Source organism: Corylus avellana, chromosome ca3 (assembly GCF_901000735.1).
Source record: "Corylus avellana chromosome ca3, CavTom2PMs-1.0".
Classification (NCBI taxonomy): Eukaryota; Viridiplantae; Streptophyta; class Magnoliopsida; order Fagales; family Betulaceae; genus Corylus; species Corylus avellana.
In genome coordinates, this window is record NC_081543.1 from 1,756,256 (window position 1) to 1,776,739 (window position 20,484).

The window sequence follows — 20,484 nt, forward strand, 5'->3', positions numbered from 1 at the left end:
AGGATGGCCTTTTAGGGGGGGGGATAATAATAGTTGTTAATAAAGATCTAGAAGAGGACTCATAAAATAATAATAATAAGAGAAGATGATGTGTTTGATTGAACCTTGAACAACATATAATAATATTAATTAACTTGTTATAATATTCCAATAAATTATCATTTATCTTGATCCAAATAATTAAGCCTAATAAATAATGAAATATTTTATTTGTTTAATTATTTCCTAACAAATTTTTAAATATTAATGGTCATTGTCTAAGGATAAGATATTGAAACGTGGATATATATGATCAGTGATCATTAATACCAATAATTTTATGTCAAATTATAATTTACAATCGTCATACCATAAAGAGAGTTTACGCAAGCATAATTCAAAATAATTATAGACGAGTTTCCGTGGTAATATTGACTTAGATCCAAGTGAATTTAAATGATCATTTAAGCTTAGATCCAACACATAAAATCTTTTAACTGAATTACAATTTAAAACAATAATTTTAATTATTTAATTAATTTGTAACATATTCAAAATTATCCTTTATTATCATAATTCGATGCCTACCAATCAACTATTTCTCTCATGTCTACACCACGAGTAATACTAAATGATATCTCTTTGTCTTCCTTGTGTGTTCTTAAAATCGATATGGCTTTTAAATTTATTATTGAATTTATGATAAATCATTATTCACTTTTGCTATAATATTAGTAATTTTAAAAATTACATCACACAAGAGGATATGAATATTTCTTGTAGCATTATTTGTACACCACATATTTAGTCATGCTATGCCAGGTTTGTTCTATTAGCCATCATTTTCTTTCATTCGCAACAAAGTTTTGGTGCAAAGGTCAAGATGAAGAGTTTGATTATTGTGGAGATGCTTTAGATAAAGACGTTTAAATTGTTAACAATTTGATTCGTAAATTTGAGAAACTTTTATAAGATTCACCTGTCGAAAAGGTCTGGGCCGGACAACTTGCTCATCTCTTGAAATAAATAAGCCTGATAAAATCATATCAATTTTTTTTTTCTCGAATTATTAGTGATTCAAATAAAAAGAAAATTTGCCGAAAATCCAAACTAAAAATAGTCTAAATAATAAGGGGAAACTTCATTGAAGACCCTAAACTTTCACTCGATTTGATAAACATCCCCTAAACTTCAAAATCTCTTAATTTAGTTCCCTCAACTTTTAATTGCTCTCAATTTGGACATCTCCGTCAGATTTTAAACGTTACATAAAAATTTATACCCCTGACTTTTGTATAAAATTCAAACTTCCAAAATGTTTTTTTATTTTTAAAAAATATGGATATTTTGGTCTCTTTTTTTTTGTATTTTTAACGGCTAAAATTAACGGAGGGGTCCAAATTGAGAGCAATTAAAAGTTTAGCAAACTAAATTGAGAGATTTTCAAATTTAAGAGGAATATTTTAAAACGAGTAAAAATTCGAGGGTTTTCAATGAAATTTTTCCAAATAATAAATATCAAAAACTTGCCTACAAAATAGAGGCTCTCGGTTCTCAAAGTGCCCACGATCTTTGGCAGAAATCTAGAAGCCAAGTTTGGCATCAAAGGAATAGTAATAACCACATGATCTGGCGCCATCCTATTGGTCAGGTTATACCAAGAAAATCCAAGCCGGGCCCTCCTGTGTTGGAAATCTAACCCGGCTCCCCCAGAAAGGAAACACTTCCAAATTTCCAAATGAGTAGTGAGGAAATGGTGGGTAGGCCAAATCATTTGACCACTGAAAGTCTATCATCCCATGTTCAAAATCTAACTCGTTGTGAAAATGTATTATATTTAAGATTAAATATTTGGATCAATACATCGAACGAGATTAATATAATCTTTGTTAATCAATATTGAAAATGTGAATAAGATAATATGAAAATGTGATCGGTTCACAGTTCAACAAATTGAACCAATTGGTCTGATGATTTAACCGACTTGATTGACATAATCTTTGCAAGTAAATGTATATACAATTCATACAATTATAACAAAAGCTTATTTTTTGTCTGGCTATTTGGTAGAGAGATGATATATCTGTTGGGGTTATCCCACATCAATTGTGAAAGTGGTTGGTGGTCATTTTGTAAGTGTGAAGAAAAACATCACTTATTGACCTACCTTTTATGATTGAGAAAAGCCAAAGACCACCCAATGCCGATATTAGAGCCCATGTTTACTAACAAGTTTCGGCCCAACAGTTCACGGGAGAAACGGGTTGTCGTTCCTTCGACTCATGGCCCGAAATGTGAGAGGGAGATTGTTGGGGTTATCACACATCAGTTGTGTAAGTGGGTAGTGGTTACTTTATAAGTGTGATGAGAAAGCTTCATCTCTTGAGTTAGTTTTTGGGTTGAGATAGGCCAAAGACCGTCCACCACTAATATCAGAGCCCAGGTTTATTAACAAGTCTCAGCCCAACAGTTCACGGGAGAAACGGGTTGTCGCTGCTCCTACCTAGGGCCCGATGTGTGAGAGAGAGATTGTTGGGATTATCCCACATTAGTTGTGGAATGGGCTAGATGTCACTTTATAAGTGCGAGGAAATATATCACATCTTGAACTAACTTTTAGAGTTGAGAGAAGCCCAAGACCACTCAACAATATCCTACATAAATTTACCGTCTAACTTCATATTTTATGGCTAGGTTGCTTCTCCAATACTCTAAATGGACCCAAATGGTCCCAACCACGAAAGAAGTTGACTACCACTAAGCCTCCCAAAATTTATTGTATATTATTTTTATAGGATTTAGATCTTCTAAAATTGTTTTTAAATTTGAGATTTTCAAATTCATAAAAGATTTACAATATAAAAGATTTTAAATGTGCCAAGTACAATCTAATTATCTGCGTTTTGGTTAGTAACCACAACTAAACGGAAATAGAAGTATTAATTTCAACTTGAGTTAAAATATATATTTTTTAATTTAATCTATTAAATTGACATTGTCTTTAAAGCATATAACTTTTATATGTATTTTATTTTAATATGACAAAATGTCTGTTCTTAAAGTTTCTCACGTTCATTGTTAAAAAGTACGCATGGGTTTATGACAAAAATGTTTTTTCCAACCAGTTATGGAATTGCGTAAGGTCACGGGGCTCTTGAGTTGATAGGTTCACAGGCTGATTGATTCCAACTTCCAATAGGACATAGTTTTTTTTTCCAATCTAATTTTAAAAAATGATAGTGCCTTTTGACCACAAGTGAGATGCATGTGCATCTCACATGTTAATAAAAAATAAAACATATTATTTTTATCGATTGAATTAGAAGAAGTTCTTCTAACTTAATTTAAATGAGAAGGCTGTCCTTTCCAGTAATAAGCAACTCTCACAACTTTCCATTTTCAAATTTAGATTTAGTTTTAGTCATCTACGGAGTTTACAAGTTCCAAAAAAAAAGTCTCAAATTGCTCAAATATTTGTTTAGATAAAACAAATAAACACCATAAAAATTCTTCCACGACTCCAATAGTTCAAACTAACAAAAAAAATGAAAAAAATCCAGTTCCTTTATACCAGGCAAAGGTCACCTACCGAAAACACCCATTACCATTCAGGGCATATTTTGCACAACCCAAGGCTAATTCAGTACTATAAAGAGAGAAACTACAGAGCTAGTTATTTTTCCATTCCCCAATCACGGGGACAAGAGAAAAATGGTCTCCCTCTCCACCAATCCAACGTCACAGAAACATCAACATCGTTATCAACCGTCCATTTGTCGCACTTTTTCTGCCAATAATAGAAATCTCATAAACGCATGGGCCCCTCCTTCCTATCCACCTCCCATTGGCCCACGTTCCTCCTTCTGGAACTCAAACTCACACCCTCGAAGCTAAGAATCCTAACACATTGCACGAGACTCGAAGCTCTACGTGTCCCTCTGTGTCTTCGGTTCCCGACACTTCTCGCTCTCCCATTGGTCCTCTGACGGGGCCCAATCACAACCCCAACTTTAGCTGGACCCGACCCACCTTCTCTGCCACGTTTCCTTGTTCCACCAATCCCTTCTCTGCGGTGTTCGCCTCACTGTGGCGCACGTGTATGCTCTCACACGTGTCGCCTCGCCAACCCTATAAAATACTAGGTCCTGTCAAGCCACATTTGGTGCGTTTCTATTACCTACACAGAGCCGAGTGCTAGAGATAGAGAGACAGGAAGACAGTGATGGATGGGAGAGGAGGGTGCTGTATAGGAATATCGAGGTACGGCGGTGGAGTTTACGATATGTCCAAGGTGGATAGGATAATGCTAAGGTTCAGGCCGATCGCGCCGAAGCCGGTCACCGGAGGATCACCTTCTGGAGGTCCTACGCCGGAGAAGGCTGACGCGTGCGTCAAAAGCGGGAGAGGGAAGAGAAGGTACGCGAGAGATTATAGCAATAACAATAATAATATTGTTAACAGCAAGCGGTGCAACAGGAAAAGAAAGGCTTCGCCGGAAGAGAAGGTAGTGACTCTACCGCTACTGCCGGAGGCGCCGGACCGAAGGGAATCGCCGGAGAGGGTGTCTCCGGGGGAGAAGCTTGACAAGAAGGTGGAGATGAGAGAAGAACTGAACGGGCTGAGCTTTGATGGGAATAATAAGGTGGGGCAAGGGTTGGGGTTTGGTGGGTTGTCAGATCGGATGGCGGCGATGCCGCCGGGGGTGTGGGTGGTGGGGTCCTGCGTGATAGTGGAATGTGTGATGGACACGTGGGTGGACGGGGATGGGCTGGGGCGTACAGACGAGGAGAGGAGGACGACTCTGAGGAGGGACACGTGTCCCGGGTTTGTATCCGACGGTTTGGGTAGGGTGACGTGGACGAATGAGGCGTACCGGAGGATGGTGGACCAGGGGGTGGACCCAGCGGGAAATCAGGGCCACCTGACGGTGTGGTTGGTGTTGAAGGAGGAGACTGCTGTGCCGAGTCTGACGCACTCGGCTTTCACGTGCAGGGTGAGGGTGGTTCAGTACGACACGCGTGGGAAGGAGCGGAGCTCTCTGACGCTGCCTTGTGACGTGTGGAGAATGGACGGCGGTGGTTTTGCATGGAGGTTGGACGTTAAGGCTGCTCTCTGTTTGGGTCGGTGACAAGCCAAGCCATAGCCAAGCTAAACCAAGCCAAGCCGTTTAAAAGAACTAAAGCTTTGGTAGCTTTGCTTAATGCTTACCTTCGTAATTGTGAATATTTTTAGGCTTTTGATGTACGTTTTCCTTTTAAGCTTTTGCACTGTTTTTCCACGTTCTTATCTCTTGCGTACGTACTCCTGTGCGTTGGTTTGATCAGGTATATATCATTTGTTCTTCGCTGAGTGTGAACATTTTTGGACCGTTGATCATCTACGTTAATTTGCTTTTCGCCTTCTTTCTACTGTTCTTCCACGTTCTTGCTACTCTCCTGTGTTGGTTTGAGGCATATGTTAATTTAATTTAATCTTTAACAAAGCGTGCATATTTTTGCGCCGTTGTCGTACTCGCGTTTGCTTTTAGCCTTTTCTACTGTTCTTCCACGTTCTTGTCTCTTAGTGTCCCGAGACTGTTCCAAGTTGTATGTAGTTTTTAATAGTTTCGATCTGTGTTTCTCATCATGTGATTTTGTTTGTTTCTTTCTTTACTCGTTACTGATTACACCTACAGACACGTACTAGAAATAGGTGTCTGTATACTATATATGGACTGGTTAATTTTTCTGCAGACAGATTATTCAATTAATATCTATTAATTACGCATAGTACTATAGATTAAGGACATTCTATTCACACAATTTTTCTACATAAATATATATTTTTAATAATAATAGGAAGAAATCTAATTTCGGTGCAAATGGAGCTGGGAGAGGCTAAACGGCAAGATGCTTTGGAGGCATTGATTGATTGACTGGGAGTTTGGAAAGATGGCAGCACAGCGAGAGAGAGAGAGAGAATATCTAGTTGGATATTTTTCCCGGAAATTAGACAGCAGGTGGGTTGCGAGTAAAAGTTCAAAAGATGAAGAGATCTTTGAATAATCTTGTGTGTCAGAAGTCAGGACAGTCACATCTCTTTTAAGTCTCTGTTTTCTTCTTCAACTCTCTTTTTATTGCACCACGTAGCGCTGCATTTCTGTCTTACTCTTTTCCCCGGTTTCCCTTTATTGCACCACGTAGCGCTGCATTTCTGATATTTATATTATATATATATGATGTATACTTTTTTAATTTATTGATTACTTTTTTGTTATTTTCAATATTATTAAGGCCTTGTTGGGTAAAAGGGTTGGGATTGGCTTAGATACTATTTATCACAATTTTTAAAAAAAATTAACATCAAAACATTTTAATTTTTTTCACTTTTTATATTAAATTATTCACTTTTTATTATTATTTAAATAAAAAAATTACTATAAAACAAAATTTTTTTACTTTTTTATACCATTTTTTCATTTTTTTTATACCAAACATTCTTATTATTTTTCACATCAATCTATATCAATTACAATGTCTAAGCCAACCTATTTTACATTAATCTACATCAACTACAGTGTTTAGATTAATCCATTTATCAAACATCACCTAAATAAATAGGGTTATTAAAAAAAAAAAAGAAAGAAAGAAAGGAAAATAGTATTACTATCAGAATATTGTTTAAAGAGTATTATTGAATAATTAATCTTTCCTACTAAAGTGGATGAGTTGTCGCGACGACAGCATCTCACCTTTACTCACCAACTTTTTACCCGTATGACGGGTGGCTTTTGAGAGAATTTCTTCTGAAATAGTAATTACATTATATATATATATATCATAAAAACATTCCTGTTTGGCTAATAAATGACCGTTCTGGTTTTTTTTTTTTGTCTCCTCAAATTATTCACGAATCTTCATCTTATTGTTGATTTTGAAAGGCAAGTACAAATGTACCTGCTTTTATCAATTGAAAATGACAAACATGACTATCAATGGAGGAAACCAAGGCCGGCAATTCTTGGTATAATTTGTAAATTTAATATAAATTCAATATAAAATTAGCGAGTTAATGAGTTTGACTTGTTTAATTAAATGTGTCAAGTTATAATTAATTTATATAATTTTATACTTATGTTTCAAAACCATTTGAACTCAATACACGAATATGAACTATCATATTCCTAAATTAGGTTAATGGGTTTGACCTATTTAATTATATGTCTCAAGTTATAATTAATTTATATAATCTTATACTTATGTTTCAAAACGATTTGAACTCGATACATGAATATGAACCATTAGTCCTAAATGAAATTTGTGCGGTGCGTTGTTAATAATTACTTTAGTTTTTTTTTATTTTTAAAGAATAGCATGAAAAATAATATCCCATATTCAATATGGCAAATTAGGCCGATAATTGTGTTTTGTACAATCAAATAAGAAGCAGACATCTAAGCTTGAAACACGAAAAAATAAAAATAATATGGTTATTCACACCAAAAAAGTTTTATTCTCTTGACAAAAAGTATCGTAGACAATATCTATTGGCAAAATCACCGACAAAACTACTGGAGCCACCGTCTAATCTTGGTTGATTTTGAAGACTCTGACGTCAGGACCTCGAAGGTGGGTAGTGAGTTCAGTGGTAAGTGGTAGGAGTTTGGTTAGAATGAATAGAAAAGTCAATTTGATTGATTTGAATTAAATATGTGTTTTTCATCTCAATTATATTTGGTGCTTTTACATAATATGTCAAATTTCTATTAAAAATTGTAATGACACCACACCCAATGAAAGGTTTTGTAAATATCATTTAATCTTTAGAGGACATAATAAACCACTTTAGTGGGGGATTAATGTTTTAATAAAGTACAATTGCAATTGACTTTCCTTGTAAATTGATTGCAAATAAATACTTGTTTATGTTTACGTCTCAATTTCACTAATTACATACAAGTACACATTTTTTTTTTGACATGTCGCATAAGAAGGGGATGAGAATTCGAACTAGTGACCTCTGCTTCATTAAATGTATTCCCAGCCGATTGAGCTACCTCTTGAGGACCATACAAGTACACATCTATTAATAAACCAAGCTAATTGAAAGCAGGCATTAATAGAGCTATAATTAGCAAACACATTGCACGTGTTTTGGAATTATTTACATTGTAAAAGGTCAAAAATGTTAAGAACAAATAATTGAAACAAGAGAAAAAAAGAAAAGAAAAAAAAATTCTAGTTGGTATAGGTATAATTAGTCTTCTGGAAACCAGAAAAGTAATATTAGATATATTTGTACTTATCTACTTAAATATAAATTCAGCAAAGAGAATTTTGCTATTTGAAATTTAAGAACCTTGAAATAGATTTGATAATGTAGACGCTACTATATTGTTTAAAATTTTAGGCCCATGAGAAGTATAGATTTGGGCCGGTCTTACGTCGATCGGGCCCATAAAACTTAAAGATAAATCTGAGCCTGAGCTGGCACGTTGAAATCAGCACGTGTGAACACCCGGAAAAAGTACTTCACTTGCCGCGTCAGATGGCGGTGAAAAGTCAAGACCAGCACGTGGTCGGCAATCTCAGCTCACTTTCTCGATTAGAAAATTTTGGGGTACTCGCCCAGTGAAGCCACGAACGTATTCTCCTTCGAATTTAAAACCCGGAAACATCCAATAAGAACGCGAGTTTAACGATATTTCATACTCGAGAGAGTGCTCATCAGACGCCTCAAATCGCAATAAATTATTTAGATTAATTAAATCAACACAGCTCGACCGGGAAGGTCCAGGCCTCGTCAGATTCAGATCTGACGAATACCAGTGTGTTTAAATTCAGACCGTCAGATGTCACCGAATGGGGAAACGAACGGCTATGATATTCCTAGTAGCGGCAGGCAAATTGAGGCCTACGGGCCTTTAAGTAGGGCAACGAACTAGCCCAGCGATCGCAGGCTTTCGTTCTCTCTCTCTCTCTCTTCTGTCTCTCTAGCGCTGTCTCGCTGGCTGTGGAGGTTAGCGAAGAAGGAAGGGGTTTTGGGATTAGGGTTTGGTGGTTTGCACGCATTTGGAGACGGCTCTGCTCGGAGATCCAGGTTTTGAATTGGACTCTTGCGAAGCAATTCTAGGGTTTGTACTTTGTATCGTTTTCTCGCATTGTGTTGTGCGGTGCGTGCAATTTCTTTAGCTTCGATTGGGGTTTATTCTCGATCTAGGGTTATGTTCTCTTCTCGGTTTAGGTTTTTCTCCTAATTCTTTATTTGCTGCGATCTTGTTGAGTTCGCTCAGAGCGTAGGATCTGAGACCAAGAAAGAGGAGGTTATTGGGGTTATTGACCGACCAAAAAAAACGAAAATTTTCTAGGGTTTGTGGTTTTGTTCTTGGGGTTTGTAAGGGTCTGGGGGTTTACATTGCGTGGATTGGGTCAGGAAATTTGTCGTGGTTAGGGTGGTCGCAATCGTCATTTGTCATTTTGTCACTTGAAATCGCTTATTGTTCTACTATATTTTAGCTTGTAAAATTTGTGGATTTTGAATTTGGTATTGCTGGAGAATAAAGAAGAACACTATTGTAACGGATTTTTTTTATAAAAAATTTGGCATTTTTTCAAGCTGGAATGCTATTGAAGAGAACCGAACAAGTGCCACTGTTTTCGGCTTAAGTATTGTTTTTGAGATCATTTTTGAAGATACAGGAAAATAAGCCAATTGGGTAATGATGGAAATATTGGGATTTATCTTAATTTGATAATTGAATTGGATCTTTTTGCATGATTTATCAGATTTGGAAATATAGGATTTTCTAAGATTGATCCGGAGGGCATTGCTTTTTGTCACAGTTGATATGTGCTGTTATTGGGGGTTTATCTTATGGCACCAACTGTTCCCATAGACTTCACTGGACAGAAGGAATCGAGGAAGTGTATGCTTTCACAAATGATGGGGAAGTCACGGAAGTACTCTAAAGGACATTCGACTGGTTTTGTATCGGATTACCGGCATGCGGTTGAGACAATGGGTGAATCAGAAGGGCTCGGTAGCTCTGGGCGGGTTGAGACGGAGATGACGGTTTCTGAGGATTCCTACGCCCCAAAGAGGAAATGCATTAGCTTGAACACGGATGGTTATGATGGTTTTGTTGTACCTATGCAAGTTTTGTCATTTTCTAAGATGTCACGGTCTGAAAGGAAGGATTTGGAATTAAGGTTGAAAATGGAACTTGAACAGGTCCGTACCCTTCAGAGGAAAGTTGATAGTCTGAGTTCAAATGTTGTTGTATTGTCCCCATCTAGTGATATAAGGAGCTGCAGTGATGGGAAAAAGAGGCCTCCGCTAGAGAGTTTTCAGAGGTCATCTGAAGTATTGGCCCCACTTGGTAAGAGAAAGGCTCCTGTGGCGCGGAATGGTTCTCGAGCTAAAAAAAGTTCATCTGGGCGTTTTGAACCGACAAAACTGGCTGCAGTAGTGAGCACTTCAAATGCTTTGTTGATGGAAAAATGTAAGATGTTGCTAGAAAACATGAGGTCACATCAGTTTGGTTGGGTTTTCAATGAACCAGTGGATGTTGTGAAGTTGAATATTCCAGATTATTTCACTGTTATTAAGCATCCAATGGATTTGGGCACCGTGAGGAGTAAGATGACTTCAGGTGAATATGCAAGCCCAATGGAGTTTGCTGCTGATGTGCGGCTTACTTTTGCAAATGCTATGACTTACAACCCACCAGGAAATGATGTACATTTTATGGCCAAAACACTCGGTAAATACTTTGAAGCAAGAATGAAAGCTATTGAGAAGAAGCTTCCGGTGACCACTGATGAGCAATCAGTGCCTTCAAGAGCCGGTGATCATATAGAAAGTGAAATAACTATGCAAATTCCACCCGCAAAAAGGAAGAAAACCATCCCACGGGATGACGCTAGTGTTAAGCCAGAGCCTGTTAGGCAGATAATGACTGGTGAAGAGAGGCTGAAACTGAGCACAGAATTGGAGGCTTTGTTGGGAGAGTTGCCTGAAAGTATTGTTGATTTCTTAAAAGAACAGAGTGCTGGGCAAGCCAACGAGGAAGAGATTGAGATTGATATTGGGGCTCTCAGTGATGATACCCTGTTCAAACTAAGGAAGCTTTTAGATGACTATATGCTGGCGAGGCAGATAAACCAGGAAAAAGCCGAACCTTGTGAAATTGAGGTAGCTCTATTTCTCTCTAGCTTGTGTTTGTCTTCCTGTGTGAAGCAATTTCTCATTTAATATTTTCAACTTATATCCGATAACTCCATGCTTTTCTTGCTGCAGCTTCTTAATGAGTCTGGGGTTAGCAATTCATCAATGCAACTATGTAAAGGTTTTTTCTTTTTTACTATTTCTTCTCCATGCAACTTCATATGATGAATAGGTTGACATGCATATCTTGTCAGGACCATTTTAAATCACATTTCATTCATATTCTCAGGCAATGACCAGGTTGATGAGGATGTAGATATCGTCGGCGGTAATGATCCGCCTGTTTCAAGCTACCCTCCAGTGGAGATAGAGAAAGATGCAGCCAATAGAAACAGTAAATGCAGCAGTCCAAGTAGCTCCAGTAGTGAATCGGGCTCTTCATCCAGTGGTTCGTGCTTCTGCATGCCCTATATGTGTTTTTCAAATTTACAATATGTTCTTGATTTAGTGGAGTTTGGAGAAAGGAGTGTAGGATTTTGCTGTTTATGCATATCCAGTTCTGATAAGGATTCTGTTGAGAGACATGATTCAAAATATCATGTACTACTTTACATTTTTAATGCATACTTTAAAACATATTTTTCTCATGCGAAATTTTAAATTTGCTACACCCCGTCCCCCCCTTTTTTCTTCTGGATTATGGCCTAAACTGTTTCTCGCCCTGAAACGAACAACGCAGGCTATGGTTTTTCATGTGCCCTGTCATTTACCGAAACTTGGTATTTTCAGGCTAGTCTATGCCTTTGTGAAGTCTGTTTTGCACCTTAACAAATAATTTTAGTTAATGTTAAATTCGCACGATATGGTCATTACCTACCAAAGCTGACATGAAAATGTGATTGTGTCGACTCATGTCACATATTTGGGAATCTCTTTAGCTGAAGATGACACTAGCCTAGGTGTTAGGGTCTCATTGGTGTTGTAGTGGATGCCTGCGTTCCAAAGTATGTTTTCCTGCTAGCTCACTACATGTATATCTATTTTGTCCGCGGAAAGGGAAAATTTTTTCTTTCAACCCATAGGGTTCTGGGAATGGCTTCTGCATCACATCTACTTGTGATTGAAAAAAAAAATGAATGTTTTCAAAGTGTATATTTTTGGGAAACCGATGCCGTTAAAACTTTCTGGTGGGATTTACATCCAATAACTCCTCTCAGAGAGAGTGTCGGGAACCCTTTAGAAATTCATGTTTATGGGATGAGATAGTTGGACCCTTTAGAACTCCATGTTTTTGAGATAGTGGAACCGGTCTTCCTTTTTGTGCAGCTCAGAATCCGTTCTCCCTTTGAGCATCCCAATCTGCCCTCTTGTTTATGTGCAGGTCTGGTCACTCTGATTGAGGGTGGGTGGCACACTGCCCCCACTTTGTAGTTTCTTCCTTGAAGTTTTGGTTTTGGGTAATTTTGGTCATCTTGTGTCAGAATAAGGGCGTATTGGTTTTGTTGACACTTGCTTGTTATTTCTAGCATGTCTTCTTGCTTGGATCTGGAGCTGTCTGTAACATGGTGAATTGTGTTGCCATACTGTGGTATTGTTCAGATTAACAAATAATTGCATGATAGTGAAAAAAAGGCTGTGATGTCATGTGACAAGACAATTTTTTTGTTCAGTCGTGTAATTATTTTAACCTGAATGTTGGGAAGTAATGAGTAAAATATATGTTAAAGCCTTCAAATGGGCACATGGTTTCTTAGCCACGTGTTATACCCTAATCCAGTAACACAGGACAAAAATCATGCACCATTGGGCCATTGACATCTTGGTTATAAGCTGCTCAATTGACAGATTGGTATCGGTCTAAGTTTGAGTGTTCCTATGCATCTAGCCTTAATGGCCCCGGGTTTAGTGATGTGGGACTTGTGGCCATGAAATGACTTTACTGGACATTTCATATGCTTGTACTTGAAATTTCTCCCTGGGATGTATTGAGTTTATTGGATTTTGTTTACTCTATTGAGTTTATTGGATTTTGTTTACTCTTTTGGGTGGGGGTGGGGCACGGGCTTCGTCTGAATTATGGGTTACTCTTCATCTTCTGTCTCTGTGGGTATAATGTTTTGTTAACCATGAAAAGTTTTTCTTTCAAGTATTTTCAGTTGCACTTAACATATAAAAATACAGAAAACATTTTTACGTCAAAGCAAAATGGAGCCTTAGGTTATGATTATTTTCACTTATTGCCCCACCCACCCAAATACAATGTGGAGACAATGTGTTATATACCCTTAATGACTCGTTTAGGAATAATCAATTTATGGGGTTGTTGGAGTATCACAAGAGGGATTATAATGAATACGGGTATTTGGAGTTATGAAGGTGTGGCCAGTGCACATATTGTGTTGGGTCTGTCTATATAGATCCTATCATGTTCATGGATTAACGAAAATGTGCAAAAGTTCTATTTGCCTCCGCCATTCTATGGATCTCTTCATTTTTTTTTTCCGTATGACGTCGCTTATGGGCATCAAGTAATTAGCCTAGGAGCTTGTCTCACATTTGATTCTTTTTTCAATTCCTCTAGTAGCTCCACTTGGATATCAGATGCAGGGCTTAGGACTCACTGTGGTTTTCTTATTATTGGTATTCCTGCTGGTAATGATGTATTTGTTTCGGTTCTTCATGTTGCTCTTTTTTCTTTTTTTGAGGAATACTTATTCATGTTGCTATTGGGCATATGACGATATACAGTTTATATGGTCTTTTATGTTAAATAAACTTATTCTTGAATCTATTGTGGTGTTTCAGCACAAATGTCATACAACCCTCATTGTTTTAAAATCTCCTCGGTATTTTGTTAGCTAGGTGTTTGTCTTGTATACACTTGAATTGCGTCTTTTGCGCTTTTTAATGAAATTTTGGTTACTTGTATATATAAAAAAAATCTCATAGGTATTTGTTTTATATGTTACTTTTTAATTTACAGATTCGGATTCAGGCAGTTCATCTAGAAGTGAATCAGTTGCTGCTAAAGCTTCAGTTCCTGTTACTGCTGTTAAGGTATATTCTAAAATCTTGAAAAGAACCTTGGTAGGAATATTATGAAATGAAATTTCGTGCTCTCTCTCGGTAGAGATTTTTTCTCATCTCTTCTTCTTGTGGCAGGAAAACTTGGGTTCTGTAGCAAATTTAGATCAAAAGAAAAGCGATCTTGGTGATTCTGAAGTTGAAAATAGTGAGTTCATAGGTTGATGTGCTTGGATTTTGAAGTGGTGGCAATTATCTTCTCCTTGGAATAATTGTCTCAGCCAGTATTCTGAAGCTTGCTTTCCTATTTATTTTGCAGCTTCAATAGATGGGGTGGGGCTAGTTGAGCAGGATTCTCAGTCCAAGCCAATTTCTGCCGAGGCAGATGGTCGTCAAGAGGGTAAGCATGAAATCACGAAGAAAACTATCTGCTGTTAGTTTTGGGGCATCATCTCACCCCTTCCTGATGTAACATTATAGCGGAGAGTGCTCCATCTGAGAGGCAAGTCTCCCCCGACAAGCTTTATCGTGCAGCTTTATTGAGGAGTCGTTTTGCTGACACCATACTTAAAGCTCAAAAAAAGGCACTTGAAAAGGTTTGTTGCACTCTTTGGATTGCTACTATTTATTTGTAGATGTACATGCCTAAGTTTTATGGCATCTTCTACTTGAATTTTGTTAGTTATTTGATACTTGTTGGGTTCAGGGTGAAAAGGGTGATCCTGAAAAACTACGACTCGAGAGAGAGGAACTTGAAAGGAAACAGAAACAAGGTTTGCAAGCACTAACCTTGAACATCACTTCTATGTGATCAATGTGCATTTTGTCTGCTTGGAGTTGATTCTAATCAGCCACTGAGCTATTCCAGATATTGATCTTATACTTGTATTGTCATTAGAAAAAGCTCGATTGCAAGCTGAAGCCAAGGCTGCTGAAGAGTTTCGAAGAAAGGCTGAAGCTGAAGCCGCTGCCGAAATTAAAAGGCAAAGGGAACTAGAGAGAGAAGCTGCACGTCAGGCCTTGCTGAAGGTAAGGCGAACAGATCATCATGTTGCGAAAGCAAACTGCAATATCCTTTCTTTATTGTACTGAAAAGCTTATGGCGTTTCTGCAGATGGAGAAGACCGTTGATATCAATGAGAACAGTCAATTCTTGGAACACCTGCCAAGTTTCACTGAAGAGACAATCCCAGACGTTTGTCAAGATGGGTTTGGTAGTTTCACACTTCAGGGCACTAGTAACCCCTTGGAACAACTTGGACTATACATGAAGGCAGATGATGAGGAAGACGAGGAAGAAGTTGAACCACTGGAGAGTGCTCCAGAACCAGCAATCGACGTCGAGGAAGGAGAAATCGATTGATCGATTGATCGGTAAATTTCTTTCTATGAGTGAGACTTGAAAATGGTCAGCCAGTGGAACACTGACCATGCATGCACCTTGGATCTGGCTTTCTGAGCCAATCTCCTGTTTGATGGTGGGCTCATACCTTTGAACTGAAGATGGAATGCCACAAGCATGGTGGGTGAGCAGCTATGGGTTTGGTGAAATTTGGGTTTGGGTTCAATATGATAAATATTTGGTTGTGGATTGGGATGTGGTGTGAGAGGTTTTGGAACGTATTGGTATAAAGATTGCTTTGTCACCCATGAAGGAGGATGTGCTTTTGGGTTTTTGATAGAAGAAGAGCTGTACCAATCAGGATTAATTCAATTTTTGTCTGTAAAAATGGAAATTCATATATGTAGTCTGTCATGTGTTACTTTTAGATGTGCAACAATTGTAAAATATTCAAAGCCCAAAGAAAATGGCATTTGCTCACTTCTTCCTGACATTGTCACAAGCCACGATTTTTAATTAAAGCAACAACACTAGAATGGATTCAGCAAATTTAGTGCATGCAGCCAAAAAGTCCTTTTGGATATCAAGGGAAATATTCTAATTATGCTTAAAAGAATGAAACTACGAATGTGCCTTTGTATTTACCAAATCAACATTTTTTTTTTTAAAAAAAAAAATTAATTTTCTTTTGTTTAGATGCTGTAAATAAAGAAACAGGTTTTCTAAACCATAGTGAAGAATTTGGTAAGATCATATATATATATATATATATATAATACACTTTGGGCGGTTAATCGTTAACTGTTAATCTCCCTAGGCGTGTGGTTAGAGGTTTTAGGAATTGCAAAAAGGGTTAAAGTCGTTTTGAAATTTTTAACACATGGACTCCATTAAGGGACCTCTTCAATTGCTTGCTCGACTTGCACCTGGGGCACATATTTTGATCTCGAAAAAGGCTCAAATGTTTCGACGAATTTATTTTTTAGATAATTCTATTTCAAAAATATATTTAATTAAATAATTCAGAATTATCATTTTATATAATATCTTCATAGATATTGAGGTGTTAAAATCTAAAATGTTTTTAATTAAGAATAATAATATTTATTATCTTTATCAACTCGATGTTTATTATCCAAAGTATTTGATTAAGAAATCTGACCCGGAGTAAAAACCACACTCCCCACCATCTCCCCAGTCCCCAGTCAATGTCTCTTCGCCACTTGGAGAGCTTTTGCTTACTCATCGGAAGCTTCCGAGCGAGCTGAGCTACACCCAAATCCCTTTCTCTCTCTCTCTCTCTTTCTGGCGACGACACTCCTTCGGTCTCTCAGATTCTCAATGGCTGCCGCCACCATCGCCTTCACCGCCGCCGGAGCTCCAGCGAAACTCGCCCGATTCTCTCGCATCCATCTCTGCCCCCCGCTCTCTGCCTCTCTCCGATCGCCTCGCCGATTCACAACCTCCTCCTTTTCCTCTGGTAAATCACGTTTCTTGTTCTCTCCTTTTGAATTTCCAGTCCTTCTAAATTAGGTCATTTATAACTATTCATGTATGTGTGTGTGCTGAAATGCTGTGCAGGAGTGAGAGCTGAGGTTGCAGCGGTTGAGAAATCGAGTGTAGACGTTGCTCGGAATGTGGAAGGTCCTGTTGTTGTCGTCACCGGAGCTTCTAGAGGCATCGGCAAGGCCATTGCTTTGACTCTCGGCAAAGCTGGTTGTAAGGTCTCTCATCCTCTCTCTCTCATTCTCTAACGATCGCAGCTGTTAATTCCGGGTTTGCGCATAAAGAGAGGGTTTTTAGCAATTAATTTGATGAGAGTTATGGTATAGAAAATTGCAGATATACATACATACACACGCTCGAACGTATAACGTATGTATTGTAGAGTAGATAGAATATAACAAAACCAGCTTTTCTTGCTGTTTGCCTCACATATACAAGTAATTTGGGCGGTATTATTATTTTAATTTTTTGGATTATCTCTAATTCACTGCTTCTTATGGCAGTACAGTGGCTTTGTGTGAGATTGTTTCATGCCAAAAAAATAACCGCGGGAATTATATTGACATTTTGGTTTTCGATCAAAATTATATGTATAAAATGATGAGTGTTATTACTTGCTAGTTATAGTGAGAATTGAGTGATGGGTGAAGGGGGTCGATCATGCTCATTATCAAGCTTTGTAAGAGTTCTAGTGGTGAATATCTCTTATCCCATTCGATTCCTCGGTGATTTTGGACTTGACCATACTGTTACAGGTCCTCATAAATTATGCAAGGGCATCAAAGGAGGCTGAAGAAGTTTCCAAGGAGGTGTGTAGACTTTTTTTTTGGGGTTCTTTGTACTTATATGTCCATACTTATAGTGATTGATTTTCTGTCTCCACTGCTGATTGCTTATGAGTTCCAGCCACCTGGGATGTCTGTACAATAAGATTTTGCTTATAACTGTTAAAAGTGGCTATGCTGACAACACCAAGTGGTTAAGTACTCATGAAATCACACGGGTGTTAATGTGTTATGTCTTATCTTGCAGATTGAGGCATGTGGCGGTCAAGCTCTTACTTTTGGGGGTGACGTTTCAAAAGAAGAAGATGTAGAATCAATGATTAAAACTGTAAGCAAATGCTATTTATTGTTGGTGTACTTATTGCTTGCATTGCGAAGACTTTCAATTCTCATTTTTACAGGTGGTTGACGCATGGGGAACAGTTGATGTCTTGATAAATAATGCAGGTTAATTGCATATCACTTATTCTATTACATTCTTTATTTTTTTAAAAAAAATTTGTACTGATGTTTGGCATTTCTTTTAGGAATAACACGTGATGGGTTATTGATGAGAATGAAAAAGTCCCAATGGCAGGAGGTTATTGATCTGAATCTTACTGGAATATTTCTCTGCACACAGGTGTGCACGTTCAGGAGATTGATTATTCAGCATTTGAGATTTCAAGCTTAGCTCTCTGATTTTGACCTGCATTGCTAATACATTTTGCAGGCTGCAGCCAAGATTATGATGAAAAAGAGGAAGGTAATCATCATCTGGGCTTTCTTTTGTGACGATAGAGACAAATGATTTAAACAAATGAATTTCTACTATCTCAAAACAATGGAAAAGAGACATCACTTAATAGTATTAAAAAACAATACAACTGAAATACACAAAGATCAATATGAATAGATCAACTTTAGTGGGGATAGGGGAGCTGGAGATGGCTGTAGGTCAGCTTCCAGCCTCAATTTCAATTTTCAATTTCAATGAATCTATTTCAGCATTGATAGTTTGCTGATGTCTAGAACAGTGCCTTCATTCCTGAAGTAGCATCCCTAGAATTTGGACCTTGGAAGTTGGAAGGTAACTCCCAACTAATAAGAAAAAACAATGGCTAATCTTTGTATATAGACTCCAATAACAAGCCACAAAGGGGGAACATTGTCAGCTCATCCGTGCATTTAAACCAGGCTTCATCTGATGTTGTTTGATTTTACCAGTATTCATTTATGCAATTGAAGTTTCAAGATAGTTTTGCTTGAAATATTTGTCCTGGACCCTGGTCATTCTTCTATTGCTTCCATTCCTCTGAGTCTCCTCCTTTTTTTTCTTTTTTTTTGCAGGGAAGAATAATCAATATAGCATCTGTTGTTGGTCTGGTTGGCAATGCTGGACAAGCCAACTACAGTGCTGCAAAAGCCGGGGTAATTGGCTTTACAAAGAGTGTTGCAAAGGAATATGCAAGCAGGAACATTAATGTGAGTATCTAGGAATAATAGCTTAATGTTTAAATTACAAGGCATACATACAACAAGATGCTTTCAGTTCTATGAAGTATAATTTGTTCTTTTAGTTTTAATAAAGTCAGCTACTTACTTATCAAAAAAAAAAAAATTTGTTCTTTTAGTTGGTATTTGCCCACATGTTTGTATTCCATCCCCTTGTCGCAATGCAACTAAGTAAAGCTTTTCTTGCTTCTTAGGTTAATGCTGTGGCTCCAGGGTTTATTGCCTCTGATATGACTGCCAAGCTTGGAGAAGACATAGAGAAGAAAATCTTGGGGACTATCCCCTTAGGTGAGATCAAAAGATAACTAACTTATTAAGGTTAATGGTTGTGTTACTGTGTGATTGAAATTGCCTACATCTCTACAAATTTTTGGAACATTATATGAACCTATTGTAATTACTGAGAATTATTTATGAGAAATAAAAACATTACAAGTAACGGAACAATGATGTTATATTGCTGATTAAGCATACAGCCCATTCGTTGTTTCAATCTGTTGGTGATTTTAATCAGGGGTTCGGTTGTATTAGAGTTCCACATGTTTCTGCTGTTCAGGATTTGTCCCAGAGGTTTAAATAGGTTGATAATCAAAGCCAGATCCTCTAAGATGTTTGTGCAAAAATGAAATGCTTCAAAACAAATTGGAGAGAGTGCTCTTAATCTATACTTTTGAACTGTCCTTGCAGGGCGATATGGCCAACCTGAAGAAGTTGCTGGAATGGTGGAATTCTTGGCACTTAATCCAGCTGCCAGCTACATTACTGGGCAGGTAATGTTTGGTAAATGATATACATATTTTTTATTATTTCTTTACACTGGAACTTGCCACCACTTAATGTATATCTACTCTTTCTTGCAGGTCTTTACTGTTGATGGAGGAATGGTGATGTAGATGGCCGAGTCCCAAACTCTAGAGTCTTGCCAGCTTCATCTCGCTGAAAAAACGCCTGCTAATCAAAATTTTATCTTGGATATCTTGTGGTTTGTAGCAGTAATTGAGGAGCGGAATAGAAAAATTTTGTTTGTGTTTGTGTGTTTTTTTTTCTTCTTCCAATTATAGAATTGAGGAATGGAAGTACACGTCGATAGACAATAATTTGGGTGTGTTCTAAAACAAAATTGTAAAGCATCATGTTTGGGGGTGCATTTAGAAAAATGTAATTGTAAATGTAACAAACCTCATCTTAGCAAATCATGCATAAAGAAAA

At 37.5% G+C, this 20,484-nt stretch overlaps 3 protein-coding genes across 4 annotated transcripts; all 3 read left to right on the top strand.

Moving 5' to 3' along the window:
* Positions 1 to 3,844: 3,844 nt before the first annotated feature.
* Positions 3,845 to 5,387, top strand: LOC132175631 (uncharacterized). Its single transcript, XM_059587633.1, has one exon. It carries the CDS (start codon positions 4,202 to 4,204, stop codon positions 5,105 to 5,107), a length of 906 nt encoding a protein of 301 aa, XP_059443616.1. The 5' UTR covers positions 3,845 to 4,201; the 3' UTR covers positions 5,108 to 5,387.
* Positions 5,388 to 8,912: 3,525 nt separating this feature from the next.
* LOC132173987 (transcription factor GTE10-like) lies at positions 8,913 to 15,983 on the top strand. Of its 2 annotated transcripts, XM_059585704.1 has the most exons (11): positions 8,913 to 9,091; positions 9,801 to 11,151; positions 11,257 to 11,305; positions 11,414 to 11,572; positions 14,108 to 14,181; positions 14,287 to 14,356; positions 14,468 to 14,548; positions 14,629 to 14,744; positions 14,855 to 14,921; positions 15,047 to 15,177; positions 15,263 to 15,983. In XM_059585704.1, the coding sequence occupies exons 2-11, from the start codon at positions 9,832 to 9,834 to the stop codon at positions 15,509 to 15,511; spliced, it is 2,316 nt and encodes a 771-aa protein (XP_059441687.1). In that variant the 5' UTR covers positions 8,913 to 9,091; positions 9,801 to 9,831; the 3' UTR covers positions 15,512 to 15,983. The 2 variants fall into 2 exon arrangements, with proteins under 2 accessions (XP_059441687.1, XP_059441688.1); XM_059585705.1 differs by having other exon boundaries at positions 8,913 to 11,151; positions 11,257 to 11,299.
* A 673-nt stretch (positions 15,984 to 16,656) lies between these two features.
* On the top strand, positions 16,657 to 20,312 carry LOC132173989 (3-oxoacyl-[acyl-carrier-protein] reductase 4-like). Its single transcript, XM_059585707.1, has 11 exons — positions 16,657 to 16,970; positions 17,072 to 17,214; positions 17,752 to 17,805; positions 18,029 to 18,109; positions 18,183 to 18,228; positions 18,309 to 18,403; positions 18,494 to 18,526; positions 19,111 to 19,245; positions 19,470 to 19,563; positions 19,963 to 20,045; positions 20,136 to 20,312. The coding sequence occupies exons 1-11, from the start codon at positions 16,832 to 16,834 to the stop codon at positions 20,166 to 20,168; spliced, it is 936 nt and encodes a 311-aa protein (XP_059441690.1). The 5' UTR covers positions 16,657 to 16,831; the 3' UTR covers positions 20,169 to 20,312.
* Positions 20,313 to 20,484: the final 172 nt, after the last annotated feature.

Coding starts and splice junctions, on each gene's coding strand:
- LOC132175631 (XM_059587633.1), top strand. CDS start 4,202: ATGGATGGGAGAGGAGGGTGCTGTATAGGAATATCGAGGTACGGCGGT.
- LOC132173987 (XM_059585704.1), top strand. CDS start 9,832: ATGGCACCAACTGTTCCCATAGACTTCACTGGACAGAAGGAATCGAGG. Junction 11,152..11,256: donor CCGAACCTTGTGAAATTGAG/GTAGCTCTATTT, acceptor TTCTTGCTGCAG/CTTCTTAATGAGTCTGGGGT. Junction 14,745..14,854: donor AAAAAAAGGCACTTGAAAAG/GTTTGTTGCACT, acceptor TGTTGGGTTCAG/GGTGAAAAGGGTGATCCTGA.
- LOC132173989 (XM_059585707.1), top strand. CDS start 16,832: ATGGCTGCCGCCACCATCGCCTTCACCGCCGCCGGAGCTCCAGCGAAA. Junction 18,404..18,493: donor GAATATTTCTCTGCACACAG/GTGTGCACGTTC, acceptor TACATTTTGCAG/GCTGCAGCCAAGATTATGAT. Junction 18,527..19,110: donor TTATGATGAAAAAGAGGAAG/GTAATCATCATC, acceptor TTTTTTTTGCAG/GGAAGAATAATCAATATAGC.